Consider the following 22,199-nt stretch of genomic DNA (forward strand, 5'->3'; position numbering starts at 1 on the left):
TCAGGCTCTGTGCTGACAGCTCGGAGCCTGCTTTGGATTCTCTGTCTTCCTTTCTCTCTGCTCCTCCCCTGTTCACGCTTGCTCTCTCACTCTCTCTCTCAAAAGTAAATAAACATTAAAAAAAAATAAAGATTTGGGGGTGCCTGGGTGGCTCAGGTCATGATCTCACAGTTCATGGGTTCGAGCCCCACATCAGGCTCTGTGCTGGCAGCTCGGAGCCTGGAGCCTGCTTGGATTTTGTGTTTCCCTCTCTCTCTGCCCCTCCCCTGCTCGCACTCTGTCTCTCTCTCTCTCTCTCTCAAAAATAAACATTAAAAAAATTTTTTTTAATAAATATATTTTTTTAATTCTTAAGTAATCTCTGCACCCAACATGAGGCTCGAACTCACAACCCCAAGATCACATGCTCCTCCGCCTGAGCCAGCCAGGAGTCTGCCCTGGAGCTGCCTCTTTTTTTTTTTTTTTTAACGTTTATTTTTGAGACAGAGAGACAGAGCATAAATGGGGGAAGGTCAGAGAGAGAGGGAGACACAGAATCCGGAGCAGGCTCCAGGCTCTGAGCTGTCAGCACAGGGCCCGACGCGGGGCTCGAACTCACGAACCGTGAGACCGTGACCTGAGCCGAAATCAAGAGTTGGATGCTGCACCCAGGCCTGAGCCACCCAGGCACCCCTCAGATCATTCTTTTGACTAAGGGGAGACTGAGGCACAGACAGGTGAGGCAACTTGCTGTAACAGCCAGGACTTAACCAAAGTGGGCAGGCAGAGCCCTGGCATCGGGTCCAGGCCCTACAGCTGGCCCCACACCTGGACTCTCCGGCTCTTCCATGCAGCCCAGGCCCAACAGGTGGCAGTTTTGGCAAAGCTGGCTTCCATGGGGCCCTGTTCCACTCTGATGATCTCCAAGTGCGTAGAAGTGACACTCCAACCTTCAACCTCTCTGTCATGAATGCCACCCTTCTCACTAGATCTTTCAGGATCTGTTAAAGCGTTTAGTGATTAAGCAGCGGCCTCGTTGATTCATTAACAACCCACTCCACGCTGACCGGCAAGGTCTACGGAGGTACAAACAACTTTGCCGTGCGGCCCCTCGTGCACAAATGCGCTTTCCAAGGAGGGAACGTGCCTTTCCACACCTTGTTTGCCTTTGGGTTTAAATAGAATATCCACGAAACTTTCCCTAAATGCAGACTCCTGTCAACAATTCTCAAGGACTTTCGGATCTAGGACTTTTTACAAGAACCCCGAAGAGCTCTCATTTATGTGGGTTCTATCGACAGCAATTTATAGAACTAAACATTTAAATGAGGAAGCAACTTAGGGGCGCCTGGGTGGCTCAGTCGGTTAGGCGTCCGACTGTGGCTCAGGTCATGATCTCACGGTTTGTGGGTTCCAGCCCCGCGTCGGGCTCTGTGCCGACGGCTCGGAGCCTGGAGCCTGTTTCGGATTCTGTGTCTCCCTCTCTCTCTCTGACCCTCCCCCGTTCATGCTCTGTCTCTCTCTGTCCCAAAAATGAATAAACGTTAAAAAAAAAAAAAAAAGTAACAATAGCAAACCCACTGCATGTTAAATAAATTACACTCTTATGAAAAGTAACCATATTTTCCTGAAAGATTTGGTGAGAAGGGTGGCATTACTCCGCATACTGGCCCAGCTCTTGAATGTCTGGGTTAATAGAAGACGGCTGGATTCTCACATCTGCTCCTGTGTTCAGTCTGTTGTGACAGCTCATGTCACGTGGTCTCTGGAAAACTCCACTGGACATTCGTGAAATGATGAGAGAAAACAAGAAACGTGGCATCTTAGTATTACAAAGACCATTGTAGGTATCGCCTCATTGAGTCTTCCTGACAAAACACCTCGGTACGATTATGACATCCCGTTTTTGCAGAGGAGAGAATATGGATTCAGAGCACTTGAGTCCTGTCTATCAGAACACACAGCGAGGAACAGAGAAGCCAGAATGAGGACGGGGGTCGGCCTGCCCCCTCATCTCTGGCATCTTAAATCTTAACCGCCCCCCCCCCCGCCCCCGCCCGCCCCGCTGCTCTCCACCACTGTCCTGCAGCCAAGGCAGACCCCCCACATTTGTGAGAACAGGGACCTGGGCAACAAACAAAACTGCAAAAGAGAGAGAGAGGCGGAGAGAGAAGAAAAAAAGTGCACCTTTTCCTCACTGGATCCAACATGGAGAGAAAGAAGGCCTGAGATTCTCAGTGACAACCAGGCAGCTCATGGTTAACTATGGGATTAAGTGTGGGGAGAAGGAAGGAGCCGATGTGCCAGGTCGGGGGCTTCTCTCCAGATGTTGTTTATTCTTCATTTATCCTGCTGCAAAGTGAGCAGTAAAAACATCCCTTTGGAAGAAGAAATATTGTTGACATGTCAATACCACCCAAAGCAATCTGCAGATTCAATGCAACCCTTATCAAAATAGCACCAGCATTCTTCACAGAGCTAGAACAAACAATCCTACAATTTTTATGGAACCAGAAAAGACCCCGCATAGCCAAAACGATCTTGAAAAAGAAAACCAAAGCAGGAGGCATCACAATCCCGGACTTCAAGCTGTACTACAAAGCTTAATCATCAAGACAGTATGGTACTGGCACAAGAACAGACACTCAGATCAATGGAATAGAATAGAGAACCCAGAAATGGACCCACAAACATATGGCCAACTAATCTTTGACAAAGCAGGAAAGAATATCCAATGGAATAAAGACAGTGTCTTCAGTAAGTGGTGCTGGGAAAACTGGACAGCGACACGCAGAAGAATGAACCTGGACCACTTTCTTACACCAGACACAAAAATAAACTCAAAATGGATGAAAGACCTCAACGTAAGACAGGAAGCCATCAAAATCCTCGAGGAGAAAGCAGGCAAAAACCTTTTTGATCTTGGCCGCAGCAACTTCTTACTCAACACGTGGCCGGAGGCAAGGGAAACAAAAGCAAAAATGAACTACTGGGGCCTCATCAAAATAAAAAGCTTCTGCACAGTGAAGGAAACCATCAGCAAAACTAAAAGGGAACCGACAGAATGGGAGAAGATATTTGCAAACGACATATCAGATAAAGGGTTAGTATCCAAAATCTGTAAAGAACCTATCAAACTCAACACCCACAAAACAAATAATCCAGCGAAGAAATGGGCAAAAGACATGAATAGACACTTCTCCAGAGAAGACATCCAGATGACCAACCGACACATGAAAAGATGCTCAACATCACTCATCATCAGGGAAATTACAAATCAAAACCACAATGAGATACCACCTTACACCTGGCAGAATGGCTAACGTTAACATCTCAGGCAACAACAGATGTTGGCGAGGATGCGGAGAAAGAGGGTCTCTTTTGCATTGTTGGGTGGGAAAACAGAAGAGACTCATAAATATGGAGAACAAACTCCATATTTGTGGGTTGTGGGAGGGGGGATGGGCTAAATGGGGAAGGGGCACCAAGGAATCTACTCCTGAAATCATTGTTGCACTATATGCTAACTAACTTGGATGTAAATTAAAAAATAAACACTTTTTTTAAAAAAACATCCTTTTGGACAGGGAGGAAAGTGACTTGCCCCACGTCTCACAGTTACTAAGTAAAAAAAAAAAAAAAAAAAAAGTGTCTTGTTTTCCTCTTGCTTTTATTTACTTGGTTTTACTTGACGTACCTGGTTTCCTCAGAACCACCCAGGAAAGCTCGCCTACCGAGGCAGGGCTTAGGGTTTGCCTTCTTTCAATTGTTAGAACAAATAGCAGCATTGACAGGTAAGTGTGCGGTGGGTGAAGGTGGGTTTCTAAAAGGCTGTAGAAAACTTGGGAAGGAATTCCAACCTGGAGGAGCTCAGCCTGGATTCCAGAGTAGGAGGGGGTGTGACATGGGGACACCGAGGGACGCTCTGACCTCGAGTCCGATGTGTGGGTTTTTCCCCACACCACCACGCAGTTCTGCAACACCAGCGGGTGTCCCACACCTCGACACAATTTGGACACTGTCTCCTTGGAGAGGAGGTTAAGGGCTCAGTCCCATGAGACTGCCCCCTCCCCCACTTCACCTGTGCTTCTGACCCACCTGGTATAGATGGGACATGAAGACACCCTCCTCACGTGGGATTAATTTGCTAGAGTGGCTCGAAGAGCTCAGGTGCTAGATCACCTGTATATTATGAAGGGCTCGTAGAGCAAGGCAGTGGGGGAAAGGGTGCAAGCTCCATGCCCTCTCTTTCTTTCTCTCTCTTCAGCAACCCCCACGTGTTCATCAACCCAAAAGCTTTCCAAACCCTGTCCTTTTTGGGTTTTTATAGAGGCTTCATTACACAGGTGTGACTGATTAATTCGTTGCCATTGGCGATTTATTCAACTTCCGATCCCCCAGAGGTCAGCGGGTGGGACCGAAGGCTCCAAACCCTAATCACACCCAGCCCCTACCCTGCTGAGTGGGTCCCAAAGTCACCTCATTAACATGACAAAAGTCACCTTGATCTCTCTCATCAGCTCAAAAAGTTCCAAGGGATTTGGGAGCTTGGTGCCAGAAACAGGCACGGAGACCAAATATAGGTTCTTATAAATCGCTACATCAGCGATTACAAACTACAATTTTTTAAAATGTTTTTATTTTTGAGAGACAGAGAGCCAGCAGGGGAGGGGCAGAGAGAAATGGAAGCAGGCTCCAGGATCTGAGCTGTCAGCACAAAGCCTGATGTGGGGCTTGAACTCATGAACTGCGGGATCATGACCTGAGCCCAACTCCGATGCTTAACCGGCTGAGCCACCCAGTCGTCTCACAAACTACAATGTTTTAACTTTTTTGTTAATATCGAGTTACTTGCCGAACCTTATACATAAAAACCAGGCTTTGGGATTTCTCTTAAAAATCAGGCACTTTGGAAACATTGGGACTTCATTCTCCAGTGGAAACAGTAGAATGGGACCAGCTGCTGGGAGGTGGTATTTGGGGGGGCGGGGACAACAGCCTCTGCCATCAGAGAAGCACGGGCTGTATTTGCACACTCCTTGGTACATTCTGTCCTATTTTATTAAGGAATTGTTGCAGGATTTTTTACCCCGATACCTGGGATTTGTTGTCTCACTGCTTGGAGGAATGAAGAGGTGGACACAAAATAAAATGAGCAGCAGGAAAAAGTTAATATGAGTATAAGATCAGAAAGCAAGAGGGGTGCCTGTGTGGCTCCGTCAGTTAAGCGTCCGACTTCGGCTCAGGTCATGATCTCTCAGTTCATGAGTTCAATCCCCACGTCAGGCCCTGTGCTGACAGCTCAGAGTCTGGAGCCTGCTTCAGATTCTGTGTCTCCCTCTCTCTCTGCCCCTTCCCTGCTGGAACTCTGTCTCTCTCCCTCTCCAGAATAAACATTAAAAAAGAAAAGAAAAGACCAGAAAGTAAGAGTAGTATGAAAGCTCTCTTTCCAGAGAGGGGGCATTGGGAAGTGAATGCCCATGACCATTTCGGTGGTATGAGGGGCGGTCTGTGGCCATAGGGTTCCTTGGGTTCTACATTTTATGGTCTACTTATTTTTAGTCAGGTCTTTTGTCAATTTCCTAACGGGCAGTAGGCGGTGTCTGTTACATTTTTAAAGAGAAACTTAATGCGGGAGGGAGTTTGCACAGAGGTTAGACCTTCCCAGAAGACCTGTTTTAAAACTTGTGTTTTTCCCCACCTAGAGACCTTCTAGCCCTTAGCCTCTCCCTTTCTGCCTCCTGCATCCAATTAAATGTACAGATTCCTGCCCCCCCCAACGTAAATGTCATATTTATTACAGTATTTATATATATCTTTATTATTTATAAACTGTATAAAACTGTACTATTTCTTTTTTATTTAAAAAAAATTTTTAAGTCTATTTGAGAGAGGCAGAGACAGCACAAGTAGGGGAGGGACAGAGAAAGAGAGAGACAGAATCCCAAGCAGGCCCCACAGTCAGCACAGAGCCTGATGTGGGGCTCAAACTCATGAAACCGGGAGATCATGACCGGAGCCGAAACCAAGAGTCAGACACTTAACCGACTGAGCCACCCAGGCGCCCCATCTTTTTTTATTCTTAATTTATTTATTTTTGACCTTATTTAAGTTTGACCTCAAACATTCTCATTGATTAAGTTACCTCCAGCTGATCTCTTAACTCAGGCAAAAGGCCGGAGGGCAAAGCATCCCCTAAAGAGAACCAAAACTACCCCCTCAGGCAAGAAGGACCGCCCGGAGCCAGCAAGACCCCACCCGCGATTGACCCCAGGACGATGACGCCCTGACCTTTACAGCCCACCTGCCTGGGTCCACTGACCTTTGTCCCACATTTCCTTATATAAACCTGCAGGTATTTTCAGCACTTAGGAGAAAGTTTCTCTGCCTTTGGATTTTGTCAGAGGCCTGCGGCCGTCCCTGCTCTGCTCGGAGCCCCCCCGCCCCCCGCTCCCCCACCCCCTGCACCGAGCCAGGCTGTCGCACCCCTGCGCCGCGGCCCCGGGTTCGGAAGGTACGTACCTATTCCTTCGCGTCTGGCTCGGCCTCCGAGGTTCAGCCGCGGCGGCGCCTGTCGGCCTCTTGTTGCTACGGAAAAGTAGCGTGGTTTTCCACGGAGCGTGACGGCACCTGCTTGTCCCCGTCCCCGCGGTGCGTCCTGGGGCAGCGGTGAGCCAGACCTCGGTGTACAAGTCTTCGTGGCGACGTCTGTTTTCATCCCTAGAGAAATACCCCGAGCGTGCAATTGCTGGGCCGCGGAGCTGGGAGGGGTATGTTCACTTTAGAAGAAACCTCTGAAAAGCTCTTGCACGTGGTCGTGCTGTTCTCAGGGGGTAGCCAGCGGGCCACGCCCGGCTTTTACAGATTAACAGCCCTGAGACTTACTTCTCACTTACTTATTTTCTGAGACTTTATTTAAAAAAAATTTTGTTTTGAGAGAGAGAGAGCTCCAGTTCCAGCGGGGGGGTGGGGGGGTGGGGGTGGGGGGGGCAGGGGGCTAGAGAATCTCTAGCAGCATGGAGCCTGCCTTGGGGGTCCACCCCACCACTCTGGGAGCATCAGTGGCTCAGTCGGTCCACCGTCCCACTCTTGATTTCGGCTCAGGCTATGAATCCAGACAGTCATGAGACTTTACACAAAATTCTGGCCTTTTCAGTTTTCTAGAACAATCGGAAGGTCTGGCACCATTGGGCCTGTGTTCCTCCTCACATGACAGCTGAGCCAGGACTGCCCCCTTTAGCAGGGACACATGCTCTCCAGTGGGCCGCAGCCCCACCTGGCCAGCCTCCTCGCTCTGACCTGCCTGCTGTCCCCCTACCCTGCCCCCCGCTCTTGTAGGGCTCTGGGTTCCCATCCTAAGTCTGCCGCTCACCTCTCGGTGACCTTGGGCAAGTTACTGGCCTCTCTTTCCTCATCAGTAAAAGGGAGATAATCAGGCTCCGTCTCAGAGTTGTTGGAAAGACCACGTGAGCGAAGACGGGGAGAGAGAGCACTTAGAACGAACCTGATGCATCTTCATTATCGATGAAGATGCTGAATTATGCTGCAAGGTGGGGGTGCCGTATACCCAGGGCCCAGCAGGGTCTGGTGAAGGAAGAAGGTGGGTTGGAGGTAGGGGTCTGTAGTGACACAAGTTGGCCACGACGCTACTCCAGCCAGTGGCTGTCATGTGGCACTGTGGGCCTGGTGTGGCCACATCTTCATAATGGGTTTGTTTTTTTTTCTAATGTTTATTTTTGAGAGAGACAGAGTGCAAGCAGGGCAGGGGCAGAGAGGGGGGGAGACACAGAATCGGAAGCAGGCTCCAAGTCAGCCACTTAACCCACTGAGCCCCCCAGGCGCCCCCCAGATCTTCAGAATGTTCTACGAAAGTGGGAGATCAGTCTGGTTTAAAGTCTCATGCTTTGTAAATGCTAGTGTCTATTTCAAAACTTGTTTGAATGCTCTGAACATCCAGTGGAAGTGTTGCGCTGTCCTCCATTGCCTGTCCCGGTGCCGCGGGCCCCTCGGGCCGTGGCTTGGTCGTTCCCCTTAGCTCCCCTGGGCTCCAGACGCTTGTCTTTGCGCTGCCTTGGCCCGGAGAGCACCCGGCAAAAGGGGCTGAACAAAGGGTGGTCACTGTTACTGCTGCTGCAGTGATGGGGCCGTGGCTGCAAGTGCCCTCCTGGGATTTTTCCGCTGTCCCCTGCCTCCCCCCTCATCCCCACCCCCCCAGTCCCCGCATCTCTCCTCCCCCCTTCCCCCGGCTCGTCCCAAGCCCGCCTGTCCCCAGCGTGGAGGCGGGCCAGTGGAGGAGTGGGTGAGTGAAGCAGGAAGTTCGGGGCCCCTGCCACCCCCCCACCCCTCCCTGCCACTCCCCCACCCCTCCCTGCCACGGGCACCCTACCAGGTGGAGGCTGTGTGGGCGGAGCTCAGGGATTACCCTCCTCCCCACTGGGGCCTGCACAGAGTTCAGGGGTTCAGGGCTGGGCCCACCGTCTCTGGTGCCTGGGGATATCATTCTCTTCCTCACCCCTGCCTGTAGTGGGGCTGGAATTTGGAGTTTGACCTGCAAGGAGACTCTCAGCTGTAGGCGGTGCAGGAGAGGGCGGCCGCTGTCCCCTGGCTAGGAGGGGGGAGGAGCCGGCGGGGGGGTGGGGCCCTTCTCCACAACCTCCTTCTGCCTCAGAAGCCACGGGCAGGCCCCAGGGCAGGTGAGCCCTGCATCAGAGGAAGGTAAGTTTCCCTGCTGGCACCTTGCCCAACCTGGTGCCCATTCTCCACACTGGGGACGTTGGTCTGGGGAAGGGAGGCCCTGGTGGCTGAGAGGACTCCCGCTGTGAGCCGGGGGTGGGGGCATAGCTCCTCTCTACCGGGCACATGGAGTGTGTGTTGTTGGGGGGGGTGGGTACAGCCCAGTGGCACCAGGCTTGGTCCCCGTTCGTCCACTTCCCAAGATCGGAGTTGGTGGATCATTTCACTTCACTGAGCCTCAGGTTTCTTATCTGTTAAATGGGAATGTAAACCCCAGCCCAGCCCAGCCTGCAGGCGTGCTATCTCCCAAGGACCCAAAGAGATAATGCGGGTGGAAATATGTTTGTAAACCCCTGAAAGGCTGGGGGGATGGGCTGCTGCCTGCCCGGCTGCTAATTAAAAGGCAAATCTGAGTTTCACTGCAATGTGCTGGCACATGTACTGGCCTCCTCCTCCTGGGCCTGGTCAGTCCCTGCGGAGGACACAGCCACCCTGATTCACAGAGAGAGACAGACAGCCATCCGGAAGCACGCCCAGGTTTGCACTGATAGTGAGAGGCAAGGCCGAGACTCCGCTCCCACAGCCATGAACTCACCCACAACACCTGGTTTTCCGACAGTGGGTGTTGTGCTGGATGATTCTGGAGAAGCGCAAGGGAGAGGTGCCCTCCCGAAGTCCTTAGGGAAAGGACTTGGGGGAGGAGGGGTCATCACGTGCAAGGGTATATAGCAAAAGCTCTGGAAATCCCATGGTTTTGTTTTTTTTTTGTTTTAAAATTTTTTTTAAATGTTATTTATTAGTGAGGGACAGAGAGAGCATGAGCATGGGAGGGGGAGAGAGAGAGGGGGACACAGAATCTGAAGCAGGCTCCAGGCTCTGAGCCATCAGCACAGAGCCCGACGCGGGGCTCGAACTCATAATCCGCGAGATCATGACCTGAGCCGAAGTTGGATGCCCAACCGACGGAGCCACCCAGGCTCCCCTTTTGTTTTTTTTTTTACTGGAAATCCCATGTGTGCTACCCAGATGTCTATTGAGTGCCAGCTTCGGAATAGTGTGAGCAAGACAGACATGGTCCCTGCTTTCCAAGAGCTTACAGTAGCGGGGACGGCCAATGATGACTCATACCAACCCGACATCTTGTTTGACTCAACAGTGAGGAAAAGTCACCTTTGTTCTGACGGCAAATAACTTAAGGACCCGATTTAGGCTGAGGCGGGGAGAGAGCTCCTCTGGGCTTGTGATGGTAGGATAACATCTGAAGCCCGGATAGGAGCTGGTCAAGCCAAGGCTGGAGAGAGGGAAGAGCATTCCAGGCAGAGGGAACAGAATGGCGAAGACTCTGAGGCCAGAGTAGTGCTCAAGGACTGGTGAGAGATGAGGCTAGTGATGTCCTGATCTGACTTATGGTCAACGATCCCTGTGGCTTCCACCCAAGGGGTGGGTTGGAAGGGGACGAGGCGAGAGGTCCTCCCCCTAGTGTAGACCCAGGTGGTGCTGGCTTGGGATGGATGGACGCCTGGAAGTAAAGGGAAAATGGATGGATTCAGCCGTGCTTGGGAGGTGGAAGGGAATGAATTAGGGACCAATAGATTCCGGGAGTTGAGAAGGAGACCCTCTAAGTGCTTCGACAGTGTGTGGCCCTGGCAATGGCCCTCGTAGCCATCTTGCTTGGGCACAGGACCCCCCACACATCGCAGGTGCCCACGGACCCTTGGACGGGTGAGTGAATGAATGGACGCATGACTTAAGGCTCTTGGGCGTCTGCAAGTGGCAGGTTGTTCAAAGTGGCCGCTGAGCGTCGTGGCGGGTCCTGGCTTCCAACGGCGTGCTCCCCAAATTGGACATGTTCGTTCGTTCGTTCTTTCTTTTTACCATTTATTCATTTTTGAGACAGAGAGAGGCAGAGCATGAACGGGGGAGGGGCAGAGAGAGGGAGACGCAGAATCGGAAGCAGGCTCCAGGCTCCGAGCCATCAGCACAGAGCCCGACGCGGGGCTCGAACCCACGGACCGCGAGATCGCGACCTGAGCCGAGGTCGGCCGCTTAACCGACCGAGCCACCCAGGCGCCCCTGGACGTGTTCTGTTTGAGGAATCACGAGACAAGGTCATCCCCAAAGGTCGCCACCCCTGGCATTTTCCCTGCCAGGCAGCGGTTACAGACTTAGGCGGTAAGCCTGGGTTGCACCTGGTTCAGTCATTTACCAGCAGTGTGACTTTGGGCCCGGTGCCGCTGCTTTATTTTTCTCCCGTGTTCAATGGGGTTAGTCAGACACCTGACCTCTCGGGTGTTGTGGATTTAAAATGAGATTCACACACGTAGGTGGCCAGGATCCACTTGACCACAAAGTCCAGGCTCTTTTTCTTTTTTTTTTTTTTTTCTCTAACAAGGACAAGGATACACCAAGTATTCTAGACTTAATCATGTTATATAATGGACTTGTTTAAAGTTTTTAACAAGCCTGTGACATAGGTCTTGGTATTACCCCCGTTTTATAGATGGGGAAACTGAGCCTCAGAGAAGTTGTTTGCCCAAGATCACAGAGCTAATAAGAGGCAGAGCCAGGATTTGAATCAGGCCATGCAGTGCAAGTATCTTGATACTCGATCAGGGCAGCTCTTTCCCAGAGAGCTTTGGTCTATAATTAAGTCTTGCAGGAAAATAGTTGTTGTCTGTTGTCAGAGCAGGGCCCCTCCCTAGTTTCTGTCTGTCTGTCTGTCTCTTTTATTTCCTGTCCCCAATAATGTGGTTTGACAAATGTACCTGCGTCCTGGCAAATGCGTCAAACTATTTTGTGTCTTGCATGTGTTTAATATATGCAGATGATGTTATGCTGTAAATCTTGTTCTGTTTGTTTCTGTTTCTTTTGTGATGAAATGTTTCAAGACACATAAGTTATAAAGAATCATGTAGGGGCGGCCTGGGTGTCTCAGTCGGTTGAGCGTCCTGGGCTGAGCGACTCTGGGTTTCGGCTCAGGTCATGATCTTATGGTTTGTGAGTTCGAGCCCTGCACCAGGCTCTGTGCTGACAGCGCGGAGCCTGCTTGAGATTCTCTCTTTCTCTGTCTCTCTCTCTCTCTCTCTCTCTCTCTCTCTGCCCCTCCCCTCCTCATCCCCTCTCTCTCTCTCTCTCAAAAAAAGAATAATGTAAATCTGACCCCCGGCAGTGGACGCACACAGGGGAACCAGCCTAAGAAACCTAGGGCCCCCACCCCACCTGTGGACGCATTTCCCAGTCTTTTCCTCGCACTGGGGTGTGGAAAATTTCCACATCTGCTGTGGCAAATTATGTAACCGGCTAAAAGGAAAAGGGTAGGCTGCCATCCCTGGGTGCTGGGCTTCCTTTGTTCTCCAGTCCATCGGTGACTGCTAGGGCAGGGTGTTCTTACAAACAAAGCTGTTGTTACAAGGACAGCTTTGTCCGCACTCCCGCTAACCCTGCCCTCCCATACAGAGAGGGTCCCTCCCAGGAGGTGAACCCGTACTCCACCCCCAGCTTGGCCCCGTCTAGAACAGCGCAAGGGCACAGGGCTCTCACATACAGAGCTGCAGGGGCCATGTCTGCCCCACTCACTACTTTGTGCCTAGCACAGACCCTGGCACACAGCTGGTGCCTAATAAATGCTTGTGGAAAAGAACAGAAAAGGCGGGAGGGAAGGAGGAGGGGAGCAGACAGGCAAGACGGGCGGGAGGGAGGAAATAACGACAGAACAGCCAGTATCGGATAATGCAAGTTCCTTCAGCTGAGGACCTGGGTTCGAATCCTACCGCTGGGCATTTACTGTGACCTAGAAGCAAGTGGCGAAGACTCGAGCCCAGCTCACTTTTCCCTCTTCATGCCTCCGTCTCCCACCTGTAAAGGGGACTGGTGTGTGCCTCACAGGCTGACCAGATGAGAAGTGATCTCCATGCCTTCAATCCACAGTGCTCACAGATTTTGCTCAGAAGGGGCTCATTGAGCCTGTGAGCATGTGGGTGAGCCAGCAGCACTGGGGTTCACAGCTTCTCTGATCCCCACTCCTAATCCTGCCACACCCACGGGCCGGTCCCTCCCGGCCCCTGGCAGGGCCCCCACCTCCCTGGGACCCAGGAAGAGCCTGGAGTCTGTGCCAGCCTGCCCGGAGCTGTGATGAATAAGTTGTTTATCCGCTCCCACCGCCCTCGGTGCCTGGCGGGCAGAGGCCTGCAAGGGGCAGCTGGGGGAGGGGCTGCCTCACCCTTCAACCCACTGCCCCTCCTTCCTCCCTTTCAGACCTGCTGGGTTCTAGAACCATCCACCCTACTCCTCAGTTCTGCATCAATCTCCGCCTTGAACTGCTTCCTGAGCTCTAAGCCCTCACCTTCCCCGAAGCCCCTGGATTTGGAAGCAGCAGGTCGGTGTGTTTAAAAACTCACCGTGTTTAAAAACACACTGTGAAACCATACAGATCGGGGTTCGAGCCCTGGCTGTGGACATGATGCTAAACCTCTCCCAGCCACAGCTTCTTGGCTGATCACGTGCACTGACCCTACCTACCTAATAGGGATTTCACCCTTGAGCTACCCTGAGGGACCATCCAGCCCCCTCCTCTCCAAGCCTCCAAAATGTGCCTCTCCTGGTAAGACCCTTTTTTATGAGCCTCTCTTCTGGCCCAAGAAACTAGCCTCCCTTCCCACTTTCTTGAACAAAGACTTTGCAGGTGTCTGGTCCAGTTAGGTTGGTCCGGAGCAGGATATTACCCCATTTCACAGATGACAATGGCCATGAAATCTAGGCTGATTGACTGCTGGGTGAGGGGAATCCTGTATTAGGACAGAGTAAGTGTCTGAGCTGGGTCTGCCCACTACTGGCTGGCTTCCCTCTTTCCCTCCTTCTCTCTTCCCTCTTTCCCCTCCATAAATGCGGTGGACCCATGGCTGCTTGGGTCTTCCCTTCCAGGGAAGATTAGGTCTGAGAAGCTGTGAGCACCCTCCCAACAGAACTAGGCAAGGTGCAGCCCCAGGGAGAAGTTCAAAGTCATACTTGGCATGCGAAGGAAACGTAAGATCATAGAGCGCCCCCCTGAGGCATCTTGTCTAAGTGAACATCCAGTCCCCTCTTATAGGGCTCTAAGGTCCTGTTCTCCACCCAGGGGACTTCTGTGGTTCTTACAGTTGGGAGAAGATGCTCCTGGCATCCAGTGGGTAGCTACCAGAGAGGTTGTTAAACATCCTGTGTTGCACAGGACAGCCTCCCCCACCCCATAACAAAGAGTTATTGAGGATGAGGAAACGTACTCTAGGAACAAGGAGCAGCCTGCCCAGGTAATCAGGCTGTTCTGTCTGCGGGAAATTACTCCCCAATCCTTACCCTGTTGATTAATCACCAAGCCCTATTGATTTTTAAAAAAATTTTTTGGAATGTTTATTTATTTTTGAAGGAGAGACAGAGTGTGAGTAGGGGAGGGGCAGACAGAGAGGGAGACACAGAATCCGAAACAGTCACCAGGCTCCCAGCTGTCCCGCACAGAGGCCAGTGCGGGGCTCAAACTCACAAACCGTGAGATCATGACCTGAGCCAAAATCGGACGCTTAACCGACTGAAACACCCAGGCGCCCCAAGCACTGCTGATTTTTTTTTTTAATTTTTTTTAACGTTTATTTATTTATTATTTTTTTAATTTCTTTTTTTTACGTTTATTTATTTTTGAGACAGAGAGACAGAGCATGAACGGGGGAGGGGCAGAGAGAGAGGGAGACACAGAATGGGAAGCAGGCTCCAGGCTCCGAGCCATCAGCTCAGAGCCCGACGCGGGGCTCGAACTCACAGACCGCGAGATTGTGACCTGAGCTGAAGTCGGACGCTCAACCGACTGAGCCACCCAGGCGCCCCGTAACGTTTATTTATTTTTGAGACAGAGAGAGACAGAGCATGAACAGGGGAGCGGCAGAGAGAGAGGGAGACACAGAATCCAAAACAGGCTCCAGGCTCTAGGCTCTGAGCTGTCAGCACAAAGCCCGACACGGGGCTCGAACTCACGGACTGCGAGATCATGACCTGAGGTGAAGTCGGCCACTTAACCGACTGAAACTCCCAGGCGCCCCAAGCACTGCTGATTTTTTTTTTTAATTTTTTTTTTTAACGTTTATTGATTTTTTTTTGAGACAGAGAGACAGCATGAACGGGGGAAGGTCAGAGAGAGGGAAACACAGAATCTGAAACAGGCTCCAGGCTCTGAGCTGGCAGCACAGAGCCCGACGTGGGGCTCGAACTCATGGACCGCGAGATCATGACCTGAGGTGAAGTCGGACGCTTAACCGACTGATCCACCCAGGTGCCCCATGCACTGTTGATTTTAACTCCAAGTTATTTCTCACATCCTCTTGCACGCCCCTCTAGATTTCATCTAAAGTCTGTGGCATTACACGGTCACCTTCCTGCTTCTAGTCAACCTACCCTCACCCCCATTGGATCCTACAATTCCCTTGTCCCTTAACCCAGAGCACAGGTGTGCTGTGGGGGCATGGCTGCCCAACAGGAGATGCTTTGAAAAAGTATGGGAGCATCTTTGCTTATGACAGTCGTTTGGGGGTACCACTGGCCTTCAGTGCATGGAGACCAGAGATGCTAGACTCCCCAAAATGCACAGAACTGCCCCATGCAGCATGAACTTTCGAGATGTTCCAGACTTGCATGTGGGTGAACAACATGCTTATAGACTAGAGCTCCAGTGTATATGAGACACCAAGTGGTTTGTTTTTAATTTAAAATTTCTTTGATATTTGTTTATTTGTTGATTGATGTTTATTTATTTTTGAGAGAGAGAGAGAGACAGAACACAAGTGGGGGAGGAGCAGAGAGAGCCAGAGACACAGAATCTGAAGCAGACTCCAGGCTCTGAGCTGTCAGCCCAGAGCCCAATGAGGGGCTCGAACTCACGAACTGCAAGATCGTGACCTGAGCCAAAGTCGGACGCTTAATCAACTGAGCCCCCCAGGCGCCCCAAATTTTTTAAAGCAAAGAATGTACCTGCTTTTATCTTCACAGCATTGTCTCAAATATTTTTCAGTGCTGTGTCTTAAAAGCATGGTATTGCTTGGACTTTTCCATAACATTTAAAATCACAGTAGGCTATTTGTAGTTACATTTTGGGGGAGTCAAAAACCGCACGTGGATTTTCAGCTGCACAAGAGGGTCAGCACCCCAACCCCCACACTGTTGATGCTGGTGCGGTTCTTCTGCGGATTCACTTTTGATTCTGAGGTTTTGCACTAAAATGGCTTCCGACTTTCTCATTTCCCTTAAGTTCAAAACTTAGCATAGTGGGTGCAAGTATCTGACTGTTCTTGGGGTCTCCCGTGGAGTCGGCAGATCGGTGATATGTTGAAGCACTCATCAGTTTATCATAAATGGCTTTCCTTTTATTTCTTTTGGACTTAAAGCATTGTATAGACTTTTTAAAAAGTGATGTGCGAGGGCACCTGGGTGACTCAGTCGGTTAAGCGTCTGAGTCTTGGTTTTGGCTCAGGCCATGATCTCTGGGTTTGTGAGTTTGACCCGACCCCCTCCCCGCCCCCCCCCGCGTCAGGCTGCACGGAGACATCGTGGGGCCTGCTTTGATTCTCTCTCCCCTGCTCCCTCTCCGCTCCTCCCTTGCTCCTGCTCTCTCTCTCTCTCAAAATAAATAAATTGATTTAAAAATCTTTATAAAAATATTTGCTATAAAAATATTTGCTATATTTGATGTCTGAGAAGTTGGGAATCGCTGACCCTATAAAAATCCTTTAATGACATCAAAGGGCTGAGATAGTCACCTTCATATCTGATCGACCCCACTGCCCAGTCCCCTCTTCCTAATCTTACCTAATACTCAGGCAAGAATCTGGCAATTCCTTAAACGTGACATGCTTATTCACACCTCGGTGTGTAGATGGGGGGCAGTGTGTAGATCGTGGGGGCATCATGAGTCTTTTCACTCCCAGACCTCCAGAGTGGAGTCACACACTGGGAATAAGTCCATGCCCAAATCGCTTATGGTTGAAAATCACCCTTAGGAGTTTTATTAGTTGCCAATTATTGCTGCAAAAAATCACCAGAAGGTAGTGGCTTGAAACGATGCAGGGTTATTATCTTACAGTTCTGGAAGTCACAAGTTCTAAATGGGTCTCCCTGGGCTAACATTAAGGTGACAGCACGGCTGAATTCCTTTCGGATGCTCTAGGGTAGAATGCATTCATTTCTGTTCCCAGCTTCTAGAAGCTGCCTGCTTTCCTTGGCTTGTGGGCCCTTTTACTCCATCTTCAAAGCCAGCAACATTGGCCCAAATCCTTCTCATGCTGGTTCTCTTTTCGGATTCTCTCTTCACTTTTAAAGACCTTTGTGGTTGCAATTATCTCACTCAGACACTTCAGGGAAAATCTCCCAATTTTAAGGAGAGCTGACTGGCAACCATAATTCTGTTTGTAAACTCAATTGTCTTTTGGCCATGTGACTTAACATATTCACAGGTTCTGAGGATTAGAAGGTGCCCATCCTTGAGGGGGACATTCTGTTCCCTGTAGGAATCCCTTAAATTGCCCACAGAAGTACAGTATACTGAGAAACAGCCGAGGACACAGTGGTTCAAGGTATGGATTCTGGAGCAAGATTATTTGCCTTCAAGTCCTGTCTCTGCCACTTGAGCCATATTAATCTTAGACAAGTTCCCTGTGTCTCAATTTTGCCATCTGTAAAATGGGGATGAAAACAATAGTGCCCACTTTACAGGTTTGTAAACACTTAGAATGATGTAGGAGGTGCTATATATATTACAAAATATATTCAGTTTTACGGGCCTGGCTGACACTGGAACAAGACTAGTGTCCCGCCGACCCTCAGACAAGATGTTGGCTCGACTCTTGCCCACCTCTGAGGTTCCTCAGAAATGGGAAATAACTCCAGTGTCTTGTTTTACTCTCACTCTTGGTCATGTGCTCCTGAAGTGGGATGGGATGATGAAAGCATCTGTACTATTCACAGTTTGTTCTTAATATTTTGCCGAGTGAGTGATTGAGTTGCTATAAAAAGTAGCTGTTGATTTGATGTGACTTCAAATCATTCGTTTGCTGAATGAATGAGTGAATGGATGGATGGATGGATGGATGGGTGAGTGGATCTGCCTTCCTGGGAGATCTGTCCCCACTACACATCTCTCCACAGGTGTCCTTTCACTTGCTCCAAGGAGGTAGCCACGCAGAGGGTGAGGAAGTAGCTCTGGTGCTGGCATCTGACCCGCTTTTGCACTTCCCGCAGGATTGAAAGTTTGCTCAGGACCATGGAGAGCAGCTCCGGCAGTCCTCAGCCCACAGAGTCCGATCCCCTGGAGGCTTTTCCCTCGAGGAGCCTGGAGCCAGGTGACATCGCGGTGTTGGTTCTGTACTTCCTCTTCGTCCTGGCTGTTGGACTTTGGGTAAGCCAGACCAGAGGAGGCAGAGGTAGAAACTCGCCCAAGGTCGTAAAGTAATTAGAACTTTAAACTTGTAAAAATACAGAGTTGACCATGGGTCAGGTGCTATCTTAGGCACTTTCATCTCATGCTATGTCATGTAATTTGCACAGATGTCTATGAAGAAGATGCTACTGCTGTACCCATTTTCTAGATAAGGACACTGAGGCTCAAAAATGGAAACTCCTTGTATATTAGTAAGTTAGCACAGCTGGGTTAGAATCCATATCTCCATGGGGCGCCTGGGTGGCGCAGTCGGTTAAGCGTCCGACTTCAGCCAGGTCACGATCTCGCGGTCCGTGAGTTCGAGCCCCGCGTCAGGCTCGGCTGATGGCTCGGAGCCTGGAGCCTGTTTCAGATTCTGTGTCTCCCTCTCTCTCTGCCCCTCCCCTGTTCATGCTCTGTCTCTCTCTGTCCCAAAAATAAATAAAAAAAGTTGAAAAAAAAATTTTTAAAAGAATCCATATCTCCTTCACTTTGAAGCCCATATTCTTTTTTCTTTTTTAAAGCAAGCTTTTTAAAACAGTGTTTTTAATGTTTTTTATTTTTGAGAGAGAGAGAGACAGAGTGTGAGCAAGGGCAGGGGAGGGACAAAGAGACAGGGAGAGACACAGAACTCAAAGTGGGCTCCAGGCTCCATGCCATCAGCACAGAGCCCGACACGGGGCTTGAACCCACAAACTGTTGAGATCATGACCTGAGCTGAAGTCGGACGCTTAGCTGACTGAGCCACCCAGGTGCCCCAGCTTTTTTTTTTTTTTTTTTTTTTTAAGGCAATACAGTCACAAGGTTCAAATAAAAGCAACTTAGGGGGGGGTCTGGGTGGCTCAGTTGGTTGAGTGTCCCGACTTTTGATCTTGGCTCAGGAGTCATGATCTCAAGGTTTGTGAGTTCGAGCCCTGAGTCAGATTCTGCACTGATAGCCCGGAGCCTGCTTTGGATTCTCTCTCTCCCTTTCTCTCTGCCCTTCCCCCACTCTCTCTCTCTCTCAAAATAAATAAACACTAAGAAAAAAAGAAAAGAAAGAAACATTAAAAAAAAAAACATAGTGAAAATTTCACTACTACCCTTCCCTTCACAAGTAACCACTGTTGTAACCTTGTTTGTACATTAATTTGAGTTTCCTTATGGAAATCCAAGCAAATATTATCATGTATATTTACCTCTTTCTTAAATAGGAAGTAGGTTATTATACTGTTGTTTTTTTACCTTGCTGTTTTTCACCTATCATGATCTCTGGGATATCTTTTCATATCAGTGCATAGAAGCTTCCTTGTCTTTTTAAAAGTTGCACAGGATTGGGGTGCCTGGGTGGCTCCGTTGGTTGAGCATAGAACTTTGGCACAGGTCATGATGTTACAGTCTGAGAGTTCAAGCCCTGTGTTGGGCTCTGTGCTGACAGCACGGAGCCTGCTTGGGATTCTCTCTCCCTCTGCCCCTCTCCCCCACTCACGCTCCCTGTCTCTACAAAAATTGCATTTATCTTATAATAAATGAGGCTGGACACCCTTACATATGTTTAAAGACCACTTCATTCCTTTCTGTGATGCACGGTTTCATATATTTTTCCCATTTTCATTAGGGTCTTGTTCTTTTACTTACCAATTTCTAGGAATTCTTTATTCTTTTAAAGTTCTTATTTGTTTAAGTAATCTCCACACCTGGCATAGGGCTCAGACTCGTGACCCCCAGATCAAGAATGGCATGCCCCTCCTCTGACTGAGCCAGCCAGGTGCCCCTAGGAACTCCTTCCATGCTCAGAACATTAGTAATTTTAGGATAAGGATGCTGAAGAGAAGATACTGCTATCTGGGTTTTAGGCCATTTGGTACAAAAGACTTGGAAGCTGAGCCCCAAGGTGTCCCCACTTTGCTCCAACTATTTATACATCATTTTTCTACTTCTACCCCTTAGCTTTTCCTCCTCCAAGTCAACAAGGGGATGCAATGCTGGATGTTCCAAAGACCTTTCTCTGCACACTCCCCTGCCCTCCGCTCTTAGCAGGACATAGTGAGACGGAGGAGACATTGTTGAGAGTAAGAGCTTTCATGTCAGACAGCCTTGGGGTCAGGGTTAAGTTAGGGTGAGGTTGGAGGCACTGGGAATCGGTATTTTCACAAGAGGACCAGGAGTCTCTGATGTGTTACTAGTTTGGGAACCCTGGATTTAGATAATCCCTTTCACGGAGTTCTTTATTTAAAAAAAAAAAAAAATAAGTTTATTTATTTATTTTGAGAGAGAGAGACAGAGACAGAGAATCCCAAGCAGGCTCCACGCTGTCAGCACAGAGCCCAATGTGGGGCTCGAACTCATGAACCGTGAGATGATCTGAGCTGGAGGACACTTAACCTGCTGAGCCACCAAGGTGCCCCGGGAGTTTTTTATTTAAAAAAAAAATACTTCCTGTGTCAGGAATGAACCGGAATGAGCCTCAGGTTTTGTTTTCTATAGCAAGGTCATTTGCAGGGATGAAAAGATACCATTTCCTGCCATGTCCTATCCAGTAAGAATCCCCTCACCAGCGTTCGCACCCAGGCTCAGAGACGTGCAACTGCTTGCCAAGATCAGACAAGCCACTTAGCAGCCGAAATGTGTCTATTCAAACACCTTCGATGCTTAGAAGCTCACTCCTTCTAAAGACGGTTTTGTTGGCCGGCTAAGGACATGGGCTCCCAAGGCTGACCTGGACCTGAATTCCCGACACTTCCACTCTCAGGAAACAATGGCACTAGAGTGACTTTACTTCTGAGTCTCATTTTCTTCGTCTGTTAGATGGGCCTCATGATACCAACTTCATAGGAGTTTGTAAGGATTAACATGAGATAAAGCGCAGAGATGCTTAGGGCGTCTGATGGCTGTGCTCCTGTGACACTATGTAGCACTAACACTCAGTAAATGGTGCCCCTTATGAGCTATCCTAGCTATGAGCATGGGTTGAAAACTCAGACATGTAAGGGAGCCATAAGCAGGGGTTGTATTGACCTGAAGAATTTGTCTCCTCTAAAGCATTCAAATTAAAATCTTCTTAAAAACCGTGGGTCCAAAGCACCCTATATTTGCTGTCCAGATCTGGCCTGCTGGACTCCCAGTTAGTTTTCCATGGCTTTGGCACTTCGGGATGCCTCTGACTGTTACCCACCCTTCTTCTTTGTTTCAGTCCACAGTGAAGACCAAAAGAGACACAGTGAAAGGCTATTTCCTAGCCGGAGGGGACATGGTGTGGTGGCCAGTAAGTGGTCTTTGGTTCAGTTGAAGTCACTTCTTCACATGCTGATGGTCTGTCTAGCCTTTGGTCTCTCAGGACCCGGGTTGCACGTTGTGTGAAGTCACAGTCTAGAGAAGGCTTAGCTCCAACTCAATCAGTTAGGCTGGTTTCAGGTATGGTTGAGTGCAAGGGCTCAAGTGATATCATTAGGACCTGGTTTCCATCCCTCCCTCTCTTCCTCTCTTTAACCTTTCCTTCCTCCCTCCCTCTTTCCCTCCCCTCCCTCTCTCCCTTCCTTCCTTCCTTCCTTCCTTCCTCCCTTCCTTTCCTCTGTATCAATTTCTCTTCTTCTGGATGAGCACTATTCCCCAAACAGGGTCAACTTCATGGCAACAAGATAGCAGACTTTGCTCTAGACTTCTCATCCTCTCAAGTCCCAGTGCATGGAAGAGCATGGAAAATATCTCATCTCTGACTATGTCCCATGCCCACCTCTGTGCCAGTCACTGTGACCAGGGTAGTTTGATGTGCTAATTGGCTCAAGCCTGGGTCACACACTCAATGCCTGAACTGGGGGCGGGGGTTGGGGGGGTGGAGCTTGGAACCTGTCCTCAAGCATATGTGATGAGATGGGAAGGGGCTAGAAACCCTTACTGGGACAAGGCGGAATGGATGTTGAAAACACAAATAACAAACACAGCAGTCCAATTGGTGTTTTCTTTTCGAGTGAACCTCAGGGCATTGCCAAATACAGCATGCACGTGCACACACACATACACACACACACACACATGCACCCAGGTGTCTATGGGCCTGCCTATGTCATGGATGGCCAGG

At 49.7% G+C, this 22,199-nt stretch overlaps 1 protein-coding gene across 2 annotated transcripts in view; it reads left to right on the top strand.

The window, feature by feature from the left end:
- The first annotated feature begins 8,519 nt into the window (after positions 1 to 8,519).
- The window catches only part of SLC5A11 (solute carrier family 5 member 11), a 45,906-nt gene continuing 32,226 nt past the window's right edge, over positions 8,520 to 22,199 (top strand). Inside the window, exons 1-4 of one of the 2 annotated variants that reach the window (XM_027042997.2) lie at positions 8,594 to 8,694; positions 12,967 to 13,087; positions 17,872 to 18,121; positions 21,315 to 21,386. In XM_027042997.2, the coding sequence (XP_026898798.2) occupies positions 17,987 to 18,121; positions 21,315 to 21,386 (207 nt within the window). In that variant the 5' untranslated portion in view covers positions 8,594 to 8,694; positions 12,967 to 13,087; positions 17,872 to 17,986. Of the gene's footprint in view, positions 8,695 to 12,966; positions 13,088 to 17,871; positions 18,122 to 21,314; positions 21,387 to 22,199 lie in introns of both variants that reach the window. The other variant, XM_015067115.3, reaches the window with a different exon arrangement.

The sequence above is a fragment of the Acinonyx jubatus genome, chromosome E3, assembly GCF_027475565.1.
Source record: "Acinonyx jubatus isolate Ajub_Pintada_27869175 chromosome E3, VMU_Ajub_asm_v1.0, whole genome shotgun sequence".
Classification (NCBI taxonomy): domain Eukaryota; kingdom Metazoa; phylum Chordata; class Mammalia; order Carnivora; family Felidae; genus Acinonyx; species Acinonyx jubatus.